General features: G+C 36.3%; 1 protein-coding gene across 1 annotated transcript in view; it reads right to left on the bottom strand.

Moving 5' to 3' along the window:
* DLC1 (DLC1 Rho GTPase activating protein) overlaps nucleotides 1–16,308 on the bottom strand; it is a 203,789-nt gene that overhangs the window by 163,393 nt on the left and 24,088 nt on the right. The window contains exons 2-3 of the mRNA XM_048303347.1: nucleotides 2,873–3,022; nucleotides 234–374 (exon numbers count right to left, since the gene is read on the bottom strand). Coding sequence (XP_048159304.1) covers nucleotides 234–374; nucleotides 2,873–3,022 — 291 coding nt within the window. The remainder of the gene's footprint in view (nucleotides 1–233; nucleotides 375–2,872; nucleotides 3,023–16,308) is intronic.

Here is a 16,308-nt window from a genome sequence, read left to right on the forward strand (position 1 = left end):
TAAAAACTCAGCTAATTTCAATAATCAACTGTTAATAGGGTGTTTTTAAATGTGAAACTTCTAGTATTATTTGCCACTAAAATGGCCCTTTGAGACAACTTGCATTTTTTTTTCCTCAGTGTCACACACATTCTGCAGTGCAACCCAAGTAATGAATAGTATACTATTTTTAAATTTCACTTCCAATCTGGAATCATGAGAGAAGTTTAAAAAAATATAACCTTTGCACTCACCCCAGCCTTTGGTTTAGCTCCAGAGCTGGCTACTGAAGAGGGAGATGCTAGGTCAGGAGCATGGATGTTAGAAGACAAGTTTGTTTGTGAGTGATTTACTGAAGCAACATCAACTCCACTTTCAGAACCAGATTCAACATCCTGTAGAAAAATATTGCAAGTCTCTTTTGTGAATGTGAAATAAAAACATAGTTCTGCTAAATAATGGAAATATTTAGGCAAGCTCACTTAAATATATATGCTTGCTGTCTTTTTCAATGTGGTGCTTTGCATTAGCTGCTGTTCTGAAATTATAAATCACTACTAACATCAAAGCTATAATTCCCCTAAATGGTAGAATGCAAGGTAAGAAAAATCAGTTAAGGGCTGCAGAAGTTTGACATTTTTCTCTGATATTCAGTATTTCCTGTGTGCTCCCACCTTCTGTCTCTGCAGCGCTGCAAGCTAGTGAACATCTGTTAACCATTATGCAGATGAAATGACATCACCATTCAGCAGTTTATACAATTCAGAGGTACAGCTCCTTAGCTTTTTTGAATCACCAGACACTTATCAGCCAAATACTATTTCTGGTTAAAATGTCCTTACTCTTAATGACACTGATTACATTCCTCTTTCTGAGAAACAAAAGGAAGATATATAGCATGTTTTATTGTTGAGGAAGTAAAAATTTAGCACATGCTTGATTTACTGCATAGAGTGAGAGCAGGGGACTATACTGTTTGCAGATAAATTGTGACGCATGTCTGGCAAAGACCTGGCTATGTGTAAAACCAGACCTATACTGTCAGGATTATTAGCTGAGGTACAGCCTCCATGAATACAGCTATACAGTACACAAAACCCTCCCTGAACTCTAAATCCCAGAAAATTCTGTGCAGAAAACGTCTCAGTTGCCTAATGCCAGGTTCCTAGAATAGGTGAAATACGGGGCAGAGACATCTCAGGGGTTCTGCTCCTGAGCTGAAAAGATACAGCACCCTTTGATTCATTAATTCCAGTTAAGTGTCTGGTCTGCAAAACCAAAGATGCCATTTAGACAGGCGCCTCTATGCCATGTACACAAGTGTGTGGTATTCTGAAAAGGCTTAGAAATTAGGCACAAAGCTGCGCTCTAGGTAGGACCATGTATTTGAGTCATATTTCCTGCCAGTGAGTTGACTGCAATGTGAGGCACTGGGAAATGCAGCAGAGCCATGGAACAGTCTCTGCAGCAGTCAGTTTGGCTACAGCTGCCCTCAGAAATTTCTGGTTAGCAGAGCTATGCTGCCACAGTGCAGAACCATGATCCTTGCCCTATTACCCAGGTTTTTACATTACTCAAATGATTTCTTATTATAAATTAAATATGAGCCTGAACTCAATACCTACATATCTTGAAAACAAGATCTTTTGATCTTCTGGTCCATAACAATCAAAGGTTCAAAAATTCCTAGGAAGTCATTGTCCATAGTAGCATATGTTCCATGTTTGATGCAAGCTGTCTTTCTGCAGGGCTGCTTTGCAGCATGGTAAGTGGTACCACCTCTGATTATCATGCAGGGTTACTTATACACATTGCCTCCACTCCCTTTATTGCTGCAAGAAATTAGCTAAAATGCTGGCATGGATTGATGAGATATAGAGAACAGATGTTGACATTGTATTTCAGGTTTCCTGTGTCATCAGTGTTTAAGGAGGCACTGTGAGAACATTGATATCCAGGAGGAAAATGTTTAACAATGAAAAGTGAAATTATGTGATTTCCTCTAAAAATGACATATTACATAATTTTTAGCTGATCAAACCCACTGAAATACAGCTTTTCTCACCTACAGATCACTCACTTAGCAATAATGATGCCTGGCTTTCAAAGGAGAAATTCCTTGTTATTTAAAAGAAAATATCACTAACCAAAACAAATGATACGAATGTTAGTCAAGAGATCTTGGGGCAGTGTTTCTCAGGTTTCTTGAATTGAAAAGCAGCTGCAGCACATGTGGGTGAAATTAACAGGAAGCCTGCACAAGAATACCTTGGATCAGCCATTTCATGTTCTTCAGTTATATGTGTAAACACTTTACAGAAAAGAAAGAATGCATCAGTTATGTTTGTGAGCTGTCCCATCTCCTTTTGGATTACTCTCTGCAAAGAAAGATCCTTTTAAGTAATTAAAAAGCCCCTAATTTAAATAATTCAGGTTCTGTCCAGAATCTTACTTTGAGTGACAGAGGATTTTGTGTCTCCCACTAGCAGAAAATAAGACGTGTAGCTCAGAATTACTTTCAGTTCTATGTAATGTCAAATGACACATACTTGTCTTCTGAGACTGGTGTGATCCTGAGTCTGTGCTGACTCTGCATTTACAGTAAGTGATAATTAGAGAGCCAGACATTTTCTGAATCTTGATGATCCCCCTCTGTTTCACCTGGGAGTTCTGAAGCTCTCATTTATGAAAGGATGCCAAGAGGAAATAACAGATGCCAATATTATTGCCTTCAAAACATGTATATATATAAACAAAAATACAAGTCAAATTCTTTATGAAAAGAGCTTTAGTTCTAAACCAAGGAGCTGACAAATGGGAAGACTGAAAGAGAAAGGTGAAGTAAAAAGATTCTACTTAGAATAACAAGAAAATATTGAGCAAACTGGCTTACAGGTATATGCCTCCGTTTGTATGTTGGGGTGCTGGATGGAGAAGAGCCTGCACTGAGAGCATTTTCAATATCCTGGTCAAGTTGGTCCAGTTTCATAATTAACAGCACCATTGAATCCAGCCGTGAACGATCCCGATCTTCTGTTATTTCCTATGGAGCAGAAAATACAACTGATAAATCTGAAATGATTTTAGTTGGAAAGAATGACCTTAAATTTTGAAAGCTCTGTTTCTTAATTTGCCAAGAAAGCACACTGAATAATAAGCAGAATTTTTTTTTTAAAATACTACTTTGTGTAACCAGTTTACTGAGTATTGATGTACTATTAGGAAAATATGTTATACAAATATTTAATACACATCCATGATAGCAAGTAAATTTTTTAAAAAGCACAATTGTTTGGAATAAATGCATCATTACCTCGATACACATACTTTTAAAACAGCTACTGATTCTAAATACTCCTCAAAATATTCACCCCAACTTAACGAATTTGATTGTACAAATACAAATGATGAGGGTTAATCTGTGATGGAAACAGAAGAGAAGTAGTTCAAAGAGGCCATTTTCCAGCTGAGGATAACCACAACTTCTTTTCTTTGTGGAAGTCATTAGTGTAACTCTGTTTTGTTAATTCATAGCAGAGATTTCTGTCTTGGTTGGAAATTCTTGGTACACATGAGGTACATCATGGTAATAGTGATCACAGCATCAAAGATCCTCTGACTGGAAAGGGAGAAGGATGAGGGGTATTCACATCACAGCCTCAAACACCCAGTTCATGCAGCTAATTTCCCTATATTCCATAGAAAAAGGAGACAGAGCAGACCCTCAAAAGTGCAACTCAAAGCAAGATGTTCAGTTAGATGGATTAAATAATGGTCTCAAGGAGTTCCTCCCTTTCCCTTTTATATAGAGACTTAACACAGAAGTTAGCTAACTAACCTGTCTCAAAATTCAGGAATACAAAAACCCTTACTGCTTCCTCTATGGATTTTCACAATAGAAAATTAGAAAATAGGAAGTTCCATTAACTCACTTGAAATAATATCCTTATAGATCCTTCTCAAGAAACGGATGCAAAGATGTTACAATTGCATCATTGTGCCCAATAAGTAGGAAATATAAATGTCCAAATTAGCATTTTATTTTATAGTCACTAAATTGTTTTTCAGACTTTACAGAGACTTCTCTCGTTAGGATTCCATTAGCAGGATTTTCATAGTCTGCATCAAAGGCATTGCAAAACATGAATTAAATGATTCCTGCTAGAATTAAATGATATGTATAGATAAAATAGTAATATAAACCACGATCTACATGATCTTTAGGTGAAGATAGAGGTGAAGGTTACTTAACTAAATCTTAGAAAAGCAGAAACACAAATCTGTCTGTCCATAGCAGAGTTATGAACAATCTACAGTGCAAAGGTCAAACCCAGGGAAAGTGTGTACTTCATTTTACATTACAACTTGATATTTTGCATTGGGATTCTGACAAAGCTGCTGAATTTGCTGGATCCCCTGATGAATTTGAATTGAGTTTAGAGTAATTGTGACAGAATATCACTTCAAAATACCTTGGAAATCAATGAAATAGGTTAAGTTTCACTTTCATTCAAAAAAACCTACAGAGTCCCAAATGATTCATTGCCACTGCATGTATCTTCACTTTAACTGATGTTAAATTGATACCTGAGGTTTACAAATGTCAGAACAGTTATTTCATCTAATCTGCATGTGTACAGAAAGCCCAGTGAAGCAGCTGAGTGTCTGCTAACAGAGTAGACATGACCTCCTTTGTGGCAGGGGCTACGTTCACCATGGCGAGCAAGACTGTCGCCAGTTTACACACCCAGAGGATGACAGTGCTGTTACTAAGCTAGCTTCCTACACAGTCCCCTAACTGTGTCTTTATTTCTATTGGTTTTGGTTGGAAATACACCACTGTAAAGACTACTCAACCTAAAATTTACACTTAAAAACCAGAAATTTGTTTCCACACCACAAGAGAGGAAGGGGTGGTGGCTGGGTGGGGTTTTTTAGTTCGTTTGTTTTGTGGTTGGTTTCATTTTTTTTTTTGTTTTTTTCTCAGGCTAGAAAGATATGAGGCATTTAACTCAAAGACAAAAAAAAATCTGGAATTTTCCCCGAGCAAATTGTTTGATTCATCCTGCCAAAAAGTATAAACTTGCTTTGCATGCAGCAGATTGAGAATGCTGGAGAAGAATCTACTGAAATGAAGAGGTGGCAAAATATTGCTCAAAGTGATACTCAGGCTTGACACAATGTGCTGTCTTTGCAGGGAAACACTGCTTTCAGAAAACAATAATATTATCATTATGGAATTTAGCTATTCTGTTTAGAAGTCCTAACCTTGTGGTTCTGGCTGCTGTTCACATAAACATGAGAAATTTAACATTTTAAATATAGTTTCTGTTTTTACAACTTACTAAACACCTGTTTTGCTGGGGAAGTATCAATTTGTATACATGAAAGTCTAAGAATTATACAAAAAAATTAAGAGATAAAAATAAAAAAAGGCTAACCTTGATTTGGAAATTTATCACAACACGTAGAACAATTATTATTATAAGATCAATTTATGTTTAGACAGTTTTAGCCTTGATATTCTCCAATGAATTTCCAAGACCTTTATATCTTTTTAATCTTTTTTGTATCTCTTTTTTGTGTATAATCTGAGATTTTATTACTGAAGTATGATACGATCTATAACTATCAGGGTATCAGCAATTAATTTGTTTTCTTTTGAAAACAAAGTATTTTCTTTGTTTTCGGTCTTTCACATTATTTCCCACTGATAGCTATTTACCTTCCAAATTAGAATCCAAAAATATAAATCACATTTATAGAATTATACAGAAATCCTACCTTTACCATTATGAAGTCAAAACTTGGGCATCAGAAGTGTCTGGTCAAAGAAAGACCTTACAACCTTAATTTCTGCCTTAAGGCATTTGCATAGGGCAATTCAGGCATGCATCACAAATAAAAACTTGAGATGTTTTTTGTCTGGGGATTTTATTTTTAACATCTCTCCACACAAGGAGGAAATAGTTTAGGTCATGAACTGGAAAAAACAATATTTCTTTTAATTTGTATCCTCACTGGTGCGATAAAGAAGCTAGTTAAATTTGAATATATCCATATGTTTAGATCAGAAAACATTGTAACTTTCCTAGAATGAAGGATACTTGAATTATGCCTAAATTATTAAAACCCGAAATGTTTTTACAAAGAAAACAGTCTACAAGTCCTGTTGCTATCATCAGCAAACAATGTTAATAGAATGAAAACATTTTTGAGAACATGCCTGCAAATGAAATTTAGCTACTTTTTTTAGTCACTTTTATAATTTTGGAGCACATATCATTATTGACAAGAATAACACTATATTTTTCACTATGTACTCCCATGTCTTCAAGTGCTTGTGTGTCTTTTTAATGCCAAGTTGCCTTGTGCAAAGTGTGAGAAGACCTGGCAATTTCTGAATATAATGTTCTCTGCACATAATGTTATAATTTTTATTTTGAAGGCCCAATGGATAAAAAATGCTGTCTGAGGGCAGCATTAAGCAGAGTATTTCTAGAAAGTACTTACCCCTTCCTTTTTCTTTAAGATTTCAAGAATTTAATATCCATATTAGCAATACATTGCAATTACTTTAATCAACTCAAACAAAAGAAACCAATTAAAGAGTATGAGAATAAATTTGGGTTTAATGCATCCTTTCTGTTTTATCCAGGCATGGCAAAATGGAAGTGGATGCATTCACTTCCTTGCTCTCTTAAATCCTGTATTTCTCCAAGAGTGTTTTTGCCTTTCACTTCTAGCCACTGTTTTACATCACACACAGTCCCTACTGCAGCCCCTTTTCCCACATACCTCTTTTGGCTGAGTACAGCTGAAGCAAAGGGCACCTTTTGAAAAGGGTGTAGACTGCTAAGTGTAACACCTATTTTAATTTGCACAGCAAAAATTTTGTACAGAAGCAATTGGTACTCAAAACTAACTTTGTGCTCTCTCTTAATACCTTCAGGGGGATTGAGTCACTCCCCCCTTCCCTGTAGGTTCCCTCTTTGGAAGCATCTGCTGATTACCAGACTGTGCAGACCCCTATCTGTACCAGTGCGGTCCCCTGTGATTAAGGAGGGGAGAGAATATCCCACTCCAAACATCCCCTGCTAGGGCCATCAGGGCACCACCTCCTTCCTGACACTCTTGTGTCAAGATGCTCATAATTTCTTTGAGAAGGAAAACTTGGATTTTAGAGGCAAGATTTTTATACAATTGACAAGGCAAGCTGGAGTACCCACACAAGAAAGGGATCATTTATGGAAAGAGCTGGCTGAGTTTTGCCTGGTATTCTTGATCTGAAGCCAGCTGGACAGAATTAAAATCTTATATTAATGCTATATATTTCAGATGGCATTAAATTACTCATTCTTGTCTTTTCTGGCTAAAAAATACAAACCACTTGCAACACAAACCACTCTGATTCTATGATTAGAGTCCTACTCATTGGAGGGTTTGCAGGCAGAGAACATTAAAACACAATGACAAGGTAAAGCACCCTGTTCCTTTTTCACATAAGACACAAGGCCTAGAGACCAGAAAAACCCCAGTAAGATTACTGTAATAAATCATATTTGAACTAATATATAGGACAGACTGAAAATTGAAAAAATAACATAGGCCTACGCACCACAGGTGAGGAGACATGCTCATGTATTCGTGCAGCTATTCATCCTACACATTCACACTTGCTGTTGAGAGAATAGCTTTTCTTCTCATTTTCCTTACAAGAACTCTAGATCACTGACTCAGCTTTTCCAAATATATTCAGTAGCACTAGTATACATGTGCTTTTTAACTCCTGTTAAACAGACAAATAAGTTATGCTCGTAAAAGTGAAGTTTTCAGAGGACCTCGTTTTCTATGTAATGTCCTAATTGTGATTTTCACTACTCTATCCTCAGAGAAATGTAAAAAATACAACTACATTAGAAAAACAATTTCTGAATAACATATTGTCTTAACAAAACTAATGTCTTTTCTACTTCTAGGCAAAAAATATGTCTCCCTCTGTAGAGCAGAGTGCTTGCAGGAATAGTGCTGCACTCTTGGGAAAAGAATAAAATGTGCTGAAAAATGACAGAGAACACAAAATCCAAATATACCCAACTGATAAGTTACAGGAACAAGGAGATTTCAGCACTAGAAGTGAGGTGCAGCTTCTCAATTTGCCTGACTTTTCCCAAGGTCTTCCAAACCCATATGCTCTTCACAGATACAGTCTCCTGAACTTAACCCGATTTCCATTGCAAAAGCTTGACATCTTTCATGTTCAAAGCTAGTTTAATCCAAACAAAAGCATTCCTTAGTAGTAATTTCCTTTTTACAGCTGTTTTTTTGCCTAAACACATACTCAACCCATAGACTATTTAGTATTTTTAGGGCTTTTTTAGCATTCTAGTTTTCCATGTTTCATGGCAGCTGAGTAAACTGTCTAGCAGAGATGTTGTTTTGATAATGAAATTTAGCAATTCACTATTGATGAAATGGAAAATCACTCAAAAACCTTGGTGCAAAATAATCCGAGGAATCATTGCTGCACAGCTGTGTTAACTCAGCAGGGATGGCAGGTAGTAGTCATTCCTGAAGTGGTTGTTCTTGAAACAGAGCAGCTCTTTATTAAACAAAGTCAATCAGGACCACTTTCTAGCCAATGCCCTATTACCATGGGTAACTATTAAAGGAAAACATAGACTTCTCAGGCTGCTGTTACTACATTAGAATTATGCCAATTTTCCTGCAATATTAATGCAAATAAGTGGTGGCACTAGTTCCAGCAACTAAGAGAAGCAAAACCAAATGTATAATTAACCAGCTCAAAATGGTACATTTTATCCAACGTACAAGACAATTATCTTATACTTTCAATACAATTTCATAAAGTATGAATAATGTATGAAACCCAGCTCTCTGTCTTTGGAGTTATGCTTGATTACAGTAGCTAGTCTGATGACACCCAACTCCCAGTAGGCATTCCTGATTTAGCATCATATCAGGATTATGACTACAGAAATTTGCCAAAATCAAATTCCATAGAGACACAGAGCACAATATGAATGTAATTTCTGTTCACTGTGTGGAAAAATGTAACGTTAAACATAATGTAATTAATCATGCTCTTTCCAACATAAACAATATTCAGATACTTTCCAGCTTTGTTCTTCTTGATATTTTCTAAATTAGCATTGTAATTATTCTAAAGTCACCTTTTATGACTATAATTTAATGATTATGACTTATAAAGAAAGCAAAAAAGCATATTTTTACCTTTATTGGATGCTATTTCTGTTTGCTATGAGTGGAAAGACTTCTGCTTTGTGGAGAATATTATGACAGTAATCTGAACACTAATTATCAGACTGGAAAAATATGTAATTAAGTAGAACTGTGATGTGAATATGAGTGATTGGTAACTGATGCTCCATTTTTATATTGTTGAAAAACGACTTCAGATCTAGTAATTTTGTGCTAAATCAACAAGAAAATACTTCAGTGAACTTCTTGTTGCTTTTCTATTACATTATAAATCAAAGACTGAAAGGAGGAAAAATAGAGACCATTTTATCAATCAGCAATTAAATCAGCATCAGTGACATGAAATTTAGCTTTGATAAGTGTTTTTTGGCATGTGTTTTACCAATACACCAATAAGTGGATCTGTTTGCATACTTACACTTTATATGTCTTTATCATTTAGTGCATGTCAAACATGGAAGCAAGGAATTCTTTACAGGTGGAAAGCAAACCAAATAGTTTCTGTTTTACACTGCACTGAATACAGTGCAAAGGGAATGATGGAAGAAGAATTAATATGAAGCCTAATTTGTCCTCCAGCTTACCAGTGAAAACATAGAATCTAGGTAATGCCTACTACCTATGTAAAGTCTATTACTGAGTTACCCTGCAATACCTGAAGACAGAGCAATAGTAGTACTGAGCAGCCTCCTGAAATTAATGCAACTCTTCCCACAATTGCACTGGGCTTTGAATCAGGCCTAAGACAGACATGAGGATTAAAACAAACAAACCTCTGCACACTCGAAATAGGTGAGAAATAGGGGTTCTTGTTCTAAGTGGTTTTCATGCTACCCTAGTGAATGAGGAGTTTTGACAATACAGGTTGCACTGTGAACTCAGTCTTTTTAGATAAGATATCTGTTCATTTATATGATTGCGACATCAATAAATGAAAAAACAGCCTATTAAAAATATACAGCACAATGCCCTTGCTAATCATACCTAAATCAATTTGCATATTATTCATGTATGGGAGTGTGTGGGGGTGAGGTGGTGGTGAGGATTCATCACTGAGTGTTTCAAGTCCAGTTAACACATTACAGAAAATTTCCCTTATTCACTTTTTTTTGTCCTACAAAAATCATTAAAAAATCCTGATACAAGGGGAATAGGTTTAGCTGGTTACTTAACACTGTAATTCTTCCATGAGATTAAACTTGAAGACTTCCAAGTTATCATTCATTTGCAGGTCTTTTTTTTTTTTTTTTTTTTTGTTAAAAATATAAATGCTTAACTGCTTCTGACCTTTCCTTTAGTTTTAGATTACTCTTGATTTCTGTGGGGTTATTAATATTTCTATGTATTTACAAGTAACATAAGCACACACGCATGCATGCACTCTGATTTGTACTGTGAAGAGGCTTTGTACATTGATTTAAATTTGGCATTTTTTGAATGCAGAAGTATTACAAGTTTATCTGGAGACAGTAGTTAAAAAAAAAATATTGGTTGGCTCATTATTAGGAGTTGCCTGAGCATTTTTATATCTTGAATGACAAAATCTAGGAAGACTTTGTCATAGCCTGCAACTTATTGAAATCAGCCCAGTGCTTACGGCTTCTGAGAAACTGGTAAATTACTTAGATATCTAGGTAGGAACAGAAAAGTCTGCATTTGCCATTCTGGTTTTCGTAATCTTGCTCAAGCTAGCAGTTTACATGAGATTCTGTGCCAGACACAAATATTTTCCAACCTGTCTCATATCTGGATGAGGCCATTAGAAGACAAAAGGAATCAAGGAAATCTTAGATATGGTGCATTCAACATGGACTCATTTGTTTCCCTGTACCCTGAAGCATGACTAGGTTATGAACACCTCCATAAAGAGGCAAGAAATAAAAAATGGAACTTCAGAGTTGGTGGTAGAAAGAAAGAGGTGGGGAGAAGTTCTTGTATGAAAAGCGATAGGATATAGAGAGGTGTACACCAACTGTATCGAATCTCATGGAACCAAAGCACTCTCGTGTCTACAAGCACACACAGGATCAAGACACAAAAAGTATCAAGCCAGGTACATAAGACCTACTTTAAATGTGTCACCAGTTAATCTGCTCTACTGCAGAAGGGACCTACTTCGTTTAGTGGCAAATGTATCAGAGCACCACATAAAAATCAAAACCCGTAAAGCACTCTCCTATTTCTTCCAGGTGAGAAATAGAAATTGTTGTCTTAGATGGTTAAAATGCCTAAATGTATTAAATTAAGAGTTAAATTAAGAATGGAGGCTGAAAGAGGAGACTCTATGTGATGGGATGTGGGATGTTCTACATATGACATAACAAGATGAGATTATGATCCCATTGTCAAGATGGGCAAAATGTAAGACATAATTTGGGGTGGTTTTTTGTTTAGTTCTTTATTGTGCTGCAAAACTTTCCTGTGCTCCTGCATAGCCAGAGACTGGTTTCCATGCAGAGCTATTTGGAAATCTCTCCTAAATATTTTGGTGCTACATCTGGTTAATTTCATCAGAAAACAATGCACTAGCTGAAGATTTTTATCAAGTCATCCAAGAGACCTGGGAGAATTGTTTAAAGATTTTCTTAGACTCAGTGTGGCAGATGTAGCAATGAATGATAAAGGCTGCTGCATACTTGCAGAAGTTATAGCACAGTCATGTTTTTCTTCTGCAGACATTTCGTGACAAATAGAGAAGCTGAGAATAAGCTCTCTCTTTTCTCTAATAAGACTGAATTTGTTTAGAAACAGTGAACTTCAAAATAGCACTGTTCCTTTCAGAGGCAGAATGTTCTCTGCAGCAAAACCATTGGAACAGAGTCTCAGAATGCTACTTATGCTTGCATATGACTTGCATGACACAACTGGTTTAGTTAGAGAATAATTTCAGTTGGAAAAGACCTTTAAAATCATTTAGTCCAGCTGTAAACCCAACACATTCAAGTCCACCACTAAACCATGTCCCTAAGCACCACATCTACATGTCCTTTAATAATCTCCAGAGACGGTGACTTAAACACTTTCCGAGTAAGCATACCGCATACTGAGGGGGTAGACAAGAATCAGAGAAAACCACATCCCTTCTCCATAAAGTACAGTCACTAGAACTAAGATGGATAAGAAAACAATAGGGAAAATAAACCCAAAACATATAGAAGTAAGTGAGGTCTCTTGAATCCTACAATCTAGTTTAGGCTACTCAGCTGATTCTCTGAGATGCCAAATATTAGGCAAAGACGATATTCAGATAAGGAAGATATTATTCTACATTCTTATCAGAATATTCAGAGTTTCATAGGTTATAAGCACCCTGCGTGTATGAGATTACAGAGCTAGAAATTATTACTATGAAGGCACTGAAAATCAATCCACTCTCTTGTTGTCGACAAACTCTAATGGATATTTGCTACTGTATAGTAAATCCTCTATAAAACTTTACAGTAGACAATGACTAAAGTTATACTTTCTCTTACATGATATTAATAACAGTTTAGTATTTCAAAAACCAGGGGTGATCAGAAAACAATTGCTTAGTAACTTTGTACTTTGTTCTGTTTATAGCTGTACTCCAAACTTAGTTTTAAAAAATAGATATCTAAATCATTATCTGATACAGGTCATGGTTACATGGTTACTTTAATCTTCCCCAGATTCCTGGTTCTAACAAGTTCCTGTTCTCTCATCTATTTGCCTGGGCTACCCATAAGTTCTCCTTGTACAACAACTGGTTTCCAGTAAGTTCCAGAAAGCCATTGCGGATCCAGCTGAACACAATCCCTGGGGAAGGTGTAGTGCTTATCAGGGTCTTCTATGCAACCCTACAAATGTCAGAGCTGGCCAATGAAGACTAAAAAAGGCAGGACAGAAAGCTGAACTGATTTTTATTTTTTCTTGCAAAAGCTTGGAATTCAATTGCAAAGTGACCACTTAACTGTAACCTTGTGTTTTGCCGGTGGGGTTAAGCCTATTTTACAGATATTGTAGGGTCTTGAGGTCTTCTCAGATGTTTTTCTTCAGGATACCAATACAAAGAACTTGGGGAGTGTGTATATTTGTAACTTTCTGAGGGTCTGAAAGAGAGGTATATTGTCAAAAAGCAGCAGCAAACTGCTGTCCTCTGTCTCTTAATTCACCCATTTATTCTTCTTTAGCTTTGCCAATCTATGCAGCTGAAGAAATGCCAGAAATATTTTTTGTGTCAGAAGTTTGTAAGAGAACATGATAGCATGAGAAAACCCTTTGCTAATTTTTTATATTCAAAGGAAGAAGTTTAAGTGCTTTGTTTTCTTGGGAAAGAACTCACTCTTTCCCATGTGAAAATTGGATTGTCCCAGTGACAATTACCTTCTTATTAAATTACTTCTGCACTGTGAGATTTAAACTAAGGTTACTTTTGTATCACAATTCACAGCACACTGATATTTATGAGAACTGTTACTGGTGACTGAGGAAGTGGTGGCAAAGGTCTTGATCTTGAAAGGGGATAAAATTTTTGTTTGTGAATGAGACCAATGTTAAAGTTCAGATTTGGGTTAATGCCAAATAAACGTGAATGTTCAGAACTTGCCTCAAAAAAAGGGTTTCAACAAAAGGGTTACAAAATTTGATGTTCATATCAGAGTTCTTAGTTTAACTACATGAAAGCTTAGTCACAAGCAAAATAAGCCCCCCAAACTGGGATTGGGATCAAACATGTTGGGAGTGGAAATGTTGATCAGGGAAATTATTAATCCTTTTCAGCCACATTTAGAAAGATTCTAGATAGCTCAAAAAAATCTTCTTTCACTTTGAATTCTTAGCAAATGGTAATGAATGGCAATTAGAGGTTTTGAGAAAATACAGAATCAAAGGAAGCTGGATCAACCTTTATAGGTCACACACCATATTTTACAACTAAGATATTTCCTGAAATAAATAACAAAGATGCTGCAGTCATGCAATTTTCTCTAAAACTCTGCAACAATTAGTGCACCATCTCTGCAGAGATGACTTCTGAAGAGCTGATAATGGCCCAAATTTGGTAAAAAAATATCAAAACTCCCTTGTTTACCTCAGGCACCCGTTAATAGCATCTGTCTTCTGTATATTGTTGTCTGAAATTCATCAAAGCTAAGTGTCGGACCATGTGGTAAGTGGTTGACTGGAATTTTGGAGAAGTCTGTGGTTCAGACAAGGAATTCTGCTTTTCTTTATAATATATTCAGCTATTTCATGTATGCCTTTGAAATATGTTTATGCACACTGGAATTATTCTGGCTATTAAATGTTACTTAAGGGGACTGATCTGTGCACAGAGCCCAGCACTGAGGCTTGCTCAGACACATACACTGGCCTGTAGACTAGCCTTTAGGGTTCATTCTCCATTCACATCAAAGGACAGAACCCACGTAACACAGAACCAAAAGACAAAGTTAGTCTGAAAGCGTCATTCTTCTGCAACTACCTTTCTGAATCCTTGAATTCATTCTCCCCTAAAAGTGTGCAGCTTATGTTTCTTTCATTCACTTTAGTCATTTTCCTTTTGCATTTCTATCCTAAATCCTTAGGAGGCCCAAAGTTGCACCACATAATTGCTACTTAACCAATTTTTCCAGAGACATTTAAATGAATACATTTTATATGATTGTTTTTAACATTCACTTTTTTTCAGCTTCTCAAGTCTAGTGACAATTTTAATCTGAAATCATTAACACTAATTGCTTGAAATATTACACAATATTAAATATTGCACTTTTAGATATACTCTTCATGAGCTAACAATAAAAAGTCATAGAATCATAAAAAATACAACTGGAAGTGATCTTGGAAGGTAATGTCATCTGCCACTCTCTCAATGACAAGGCCATCATACTTGATGTATAGTTCTCCAGCTACTCTTACAAACCACCAAAACTGCCCCAAGCAAAATGGGTGTCATCCTAGTGTTACCTTCCTTAGTACTAAAAACTTAATTCTATCATGGAGTCACAATCTTTCTCTAGCTTGAACTCATGAATTCTTATTTTTACCGATTTTTGTTCTGCATGGCAGACTTTTCTTCTCCTTGGAAATATTGTGTACCCTCCATCCCCATACTCAGGTTCATTCCTTCCCCTCCACAATGTAATGGCAGGGATGGGTTTCTTCCACCTCTGGCCATTCTCACATCAATTCTTGAGTTTCTCTTGGACTCTCCTCTTGAAGAGCAACTAGAAAAATCCTCTGTCTTCCCTGTAGGTGAAGTTGATGTAAAAAGCACGTCTCTAGGAATGGAAGAGTACAATATTCTCAGGGTATTTTTCTGTTGTGATAGCAAATAAATGTCAGTTGAAGCCATTTCACCTCCCAGCATTTGTGAGGTCAAAAGCACTGGCAGCTGACTGAGGCATGCAGGTAGCAACAAGCAGGTGAGATGAATGATTGATTGTCAGGAACGATTCTGGTACAGCCAAACTTTTCTTGCATAGAAGTTCTACAGGCTCCATCCTTGGAGGCTTTCAAGACCCAGCTGGATAAAGTTCTGAGAAACCTGGTATGATTTCAGATCTAGCCCTGCTTCAGTAGAGTCCTCCTGAAGTCCCTTCAACCACTTATTAGGGTTGTCTTTAAGTTTTCCATTGCTGGATGGAAATTAATTATTATCTACAAAAGTTACTGGTAAAATCAGGTTGGGTAGAAAGTATTACTACTGAATGCAGCTAAGCATTTTACTCAGTGATCTACCTCTTTATTGTGTTCCACTTAGCGTTCATACTGCTCTTGGATAGGTACTGCTGCTTTTGTAGGTAGCCTTCACACACAGGATATACTTGCCTGTCATACCCTGAAGCCAGGCCCTCCAGCAAATGAGTTATACTGAATCAAGTGGTAAATAATCTTCTTTGGAAGATAAGAAAAATACCTTCAAAACCAAATAGTATGGTATATTCTTTTTAAAAGCACCCATAATTTATTGCAACTAAAGGGAAAATTCAGCACCCATAGCATTACATGGGGTTATCACCTTATTATTTTCTTTCATATCATAGCTCAGACATGATCTGTATTGTGTGACATATACAAGGACTGTGTGAGGATTTTCACTTTATCAACAATAACCAAAATATA

Source organism: Corvus hawaiiensis, chromosome 5 (assembly GCF_020740725.1).
Source record: "Corvus hawaiiensis isolate bCorHaw1 chromosome 5, bCorHaw1.pri.cur, whole genome shotgun sequence".
NCBI classification, from domain to species: domain Eukaryota; kingdom Metazoa; phylum Chordata; class Aves; order Passeriformes; family Corvidae; genus Corvus; species Corvus hawaiiensis.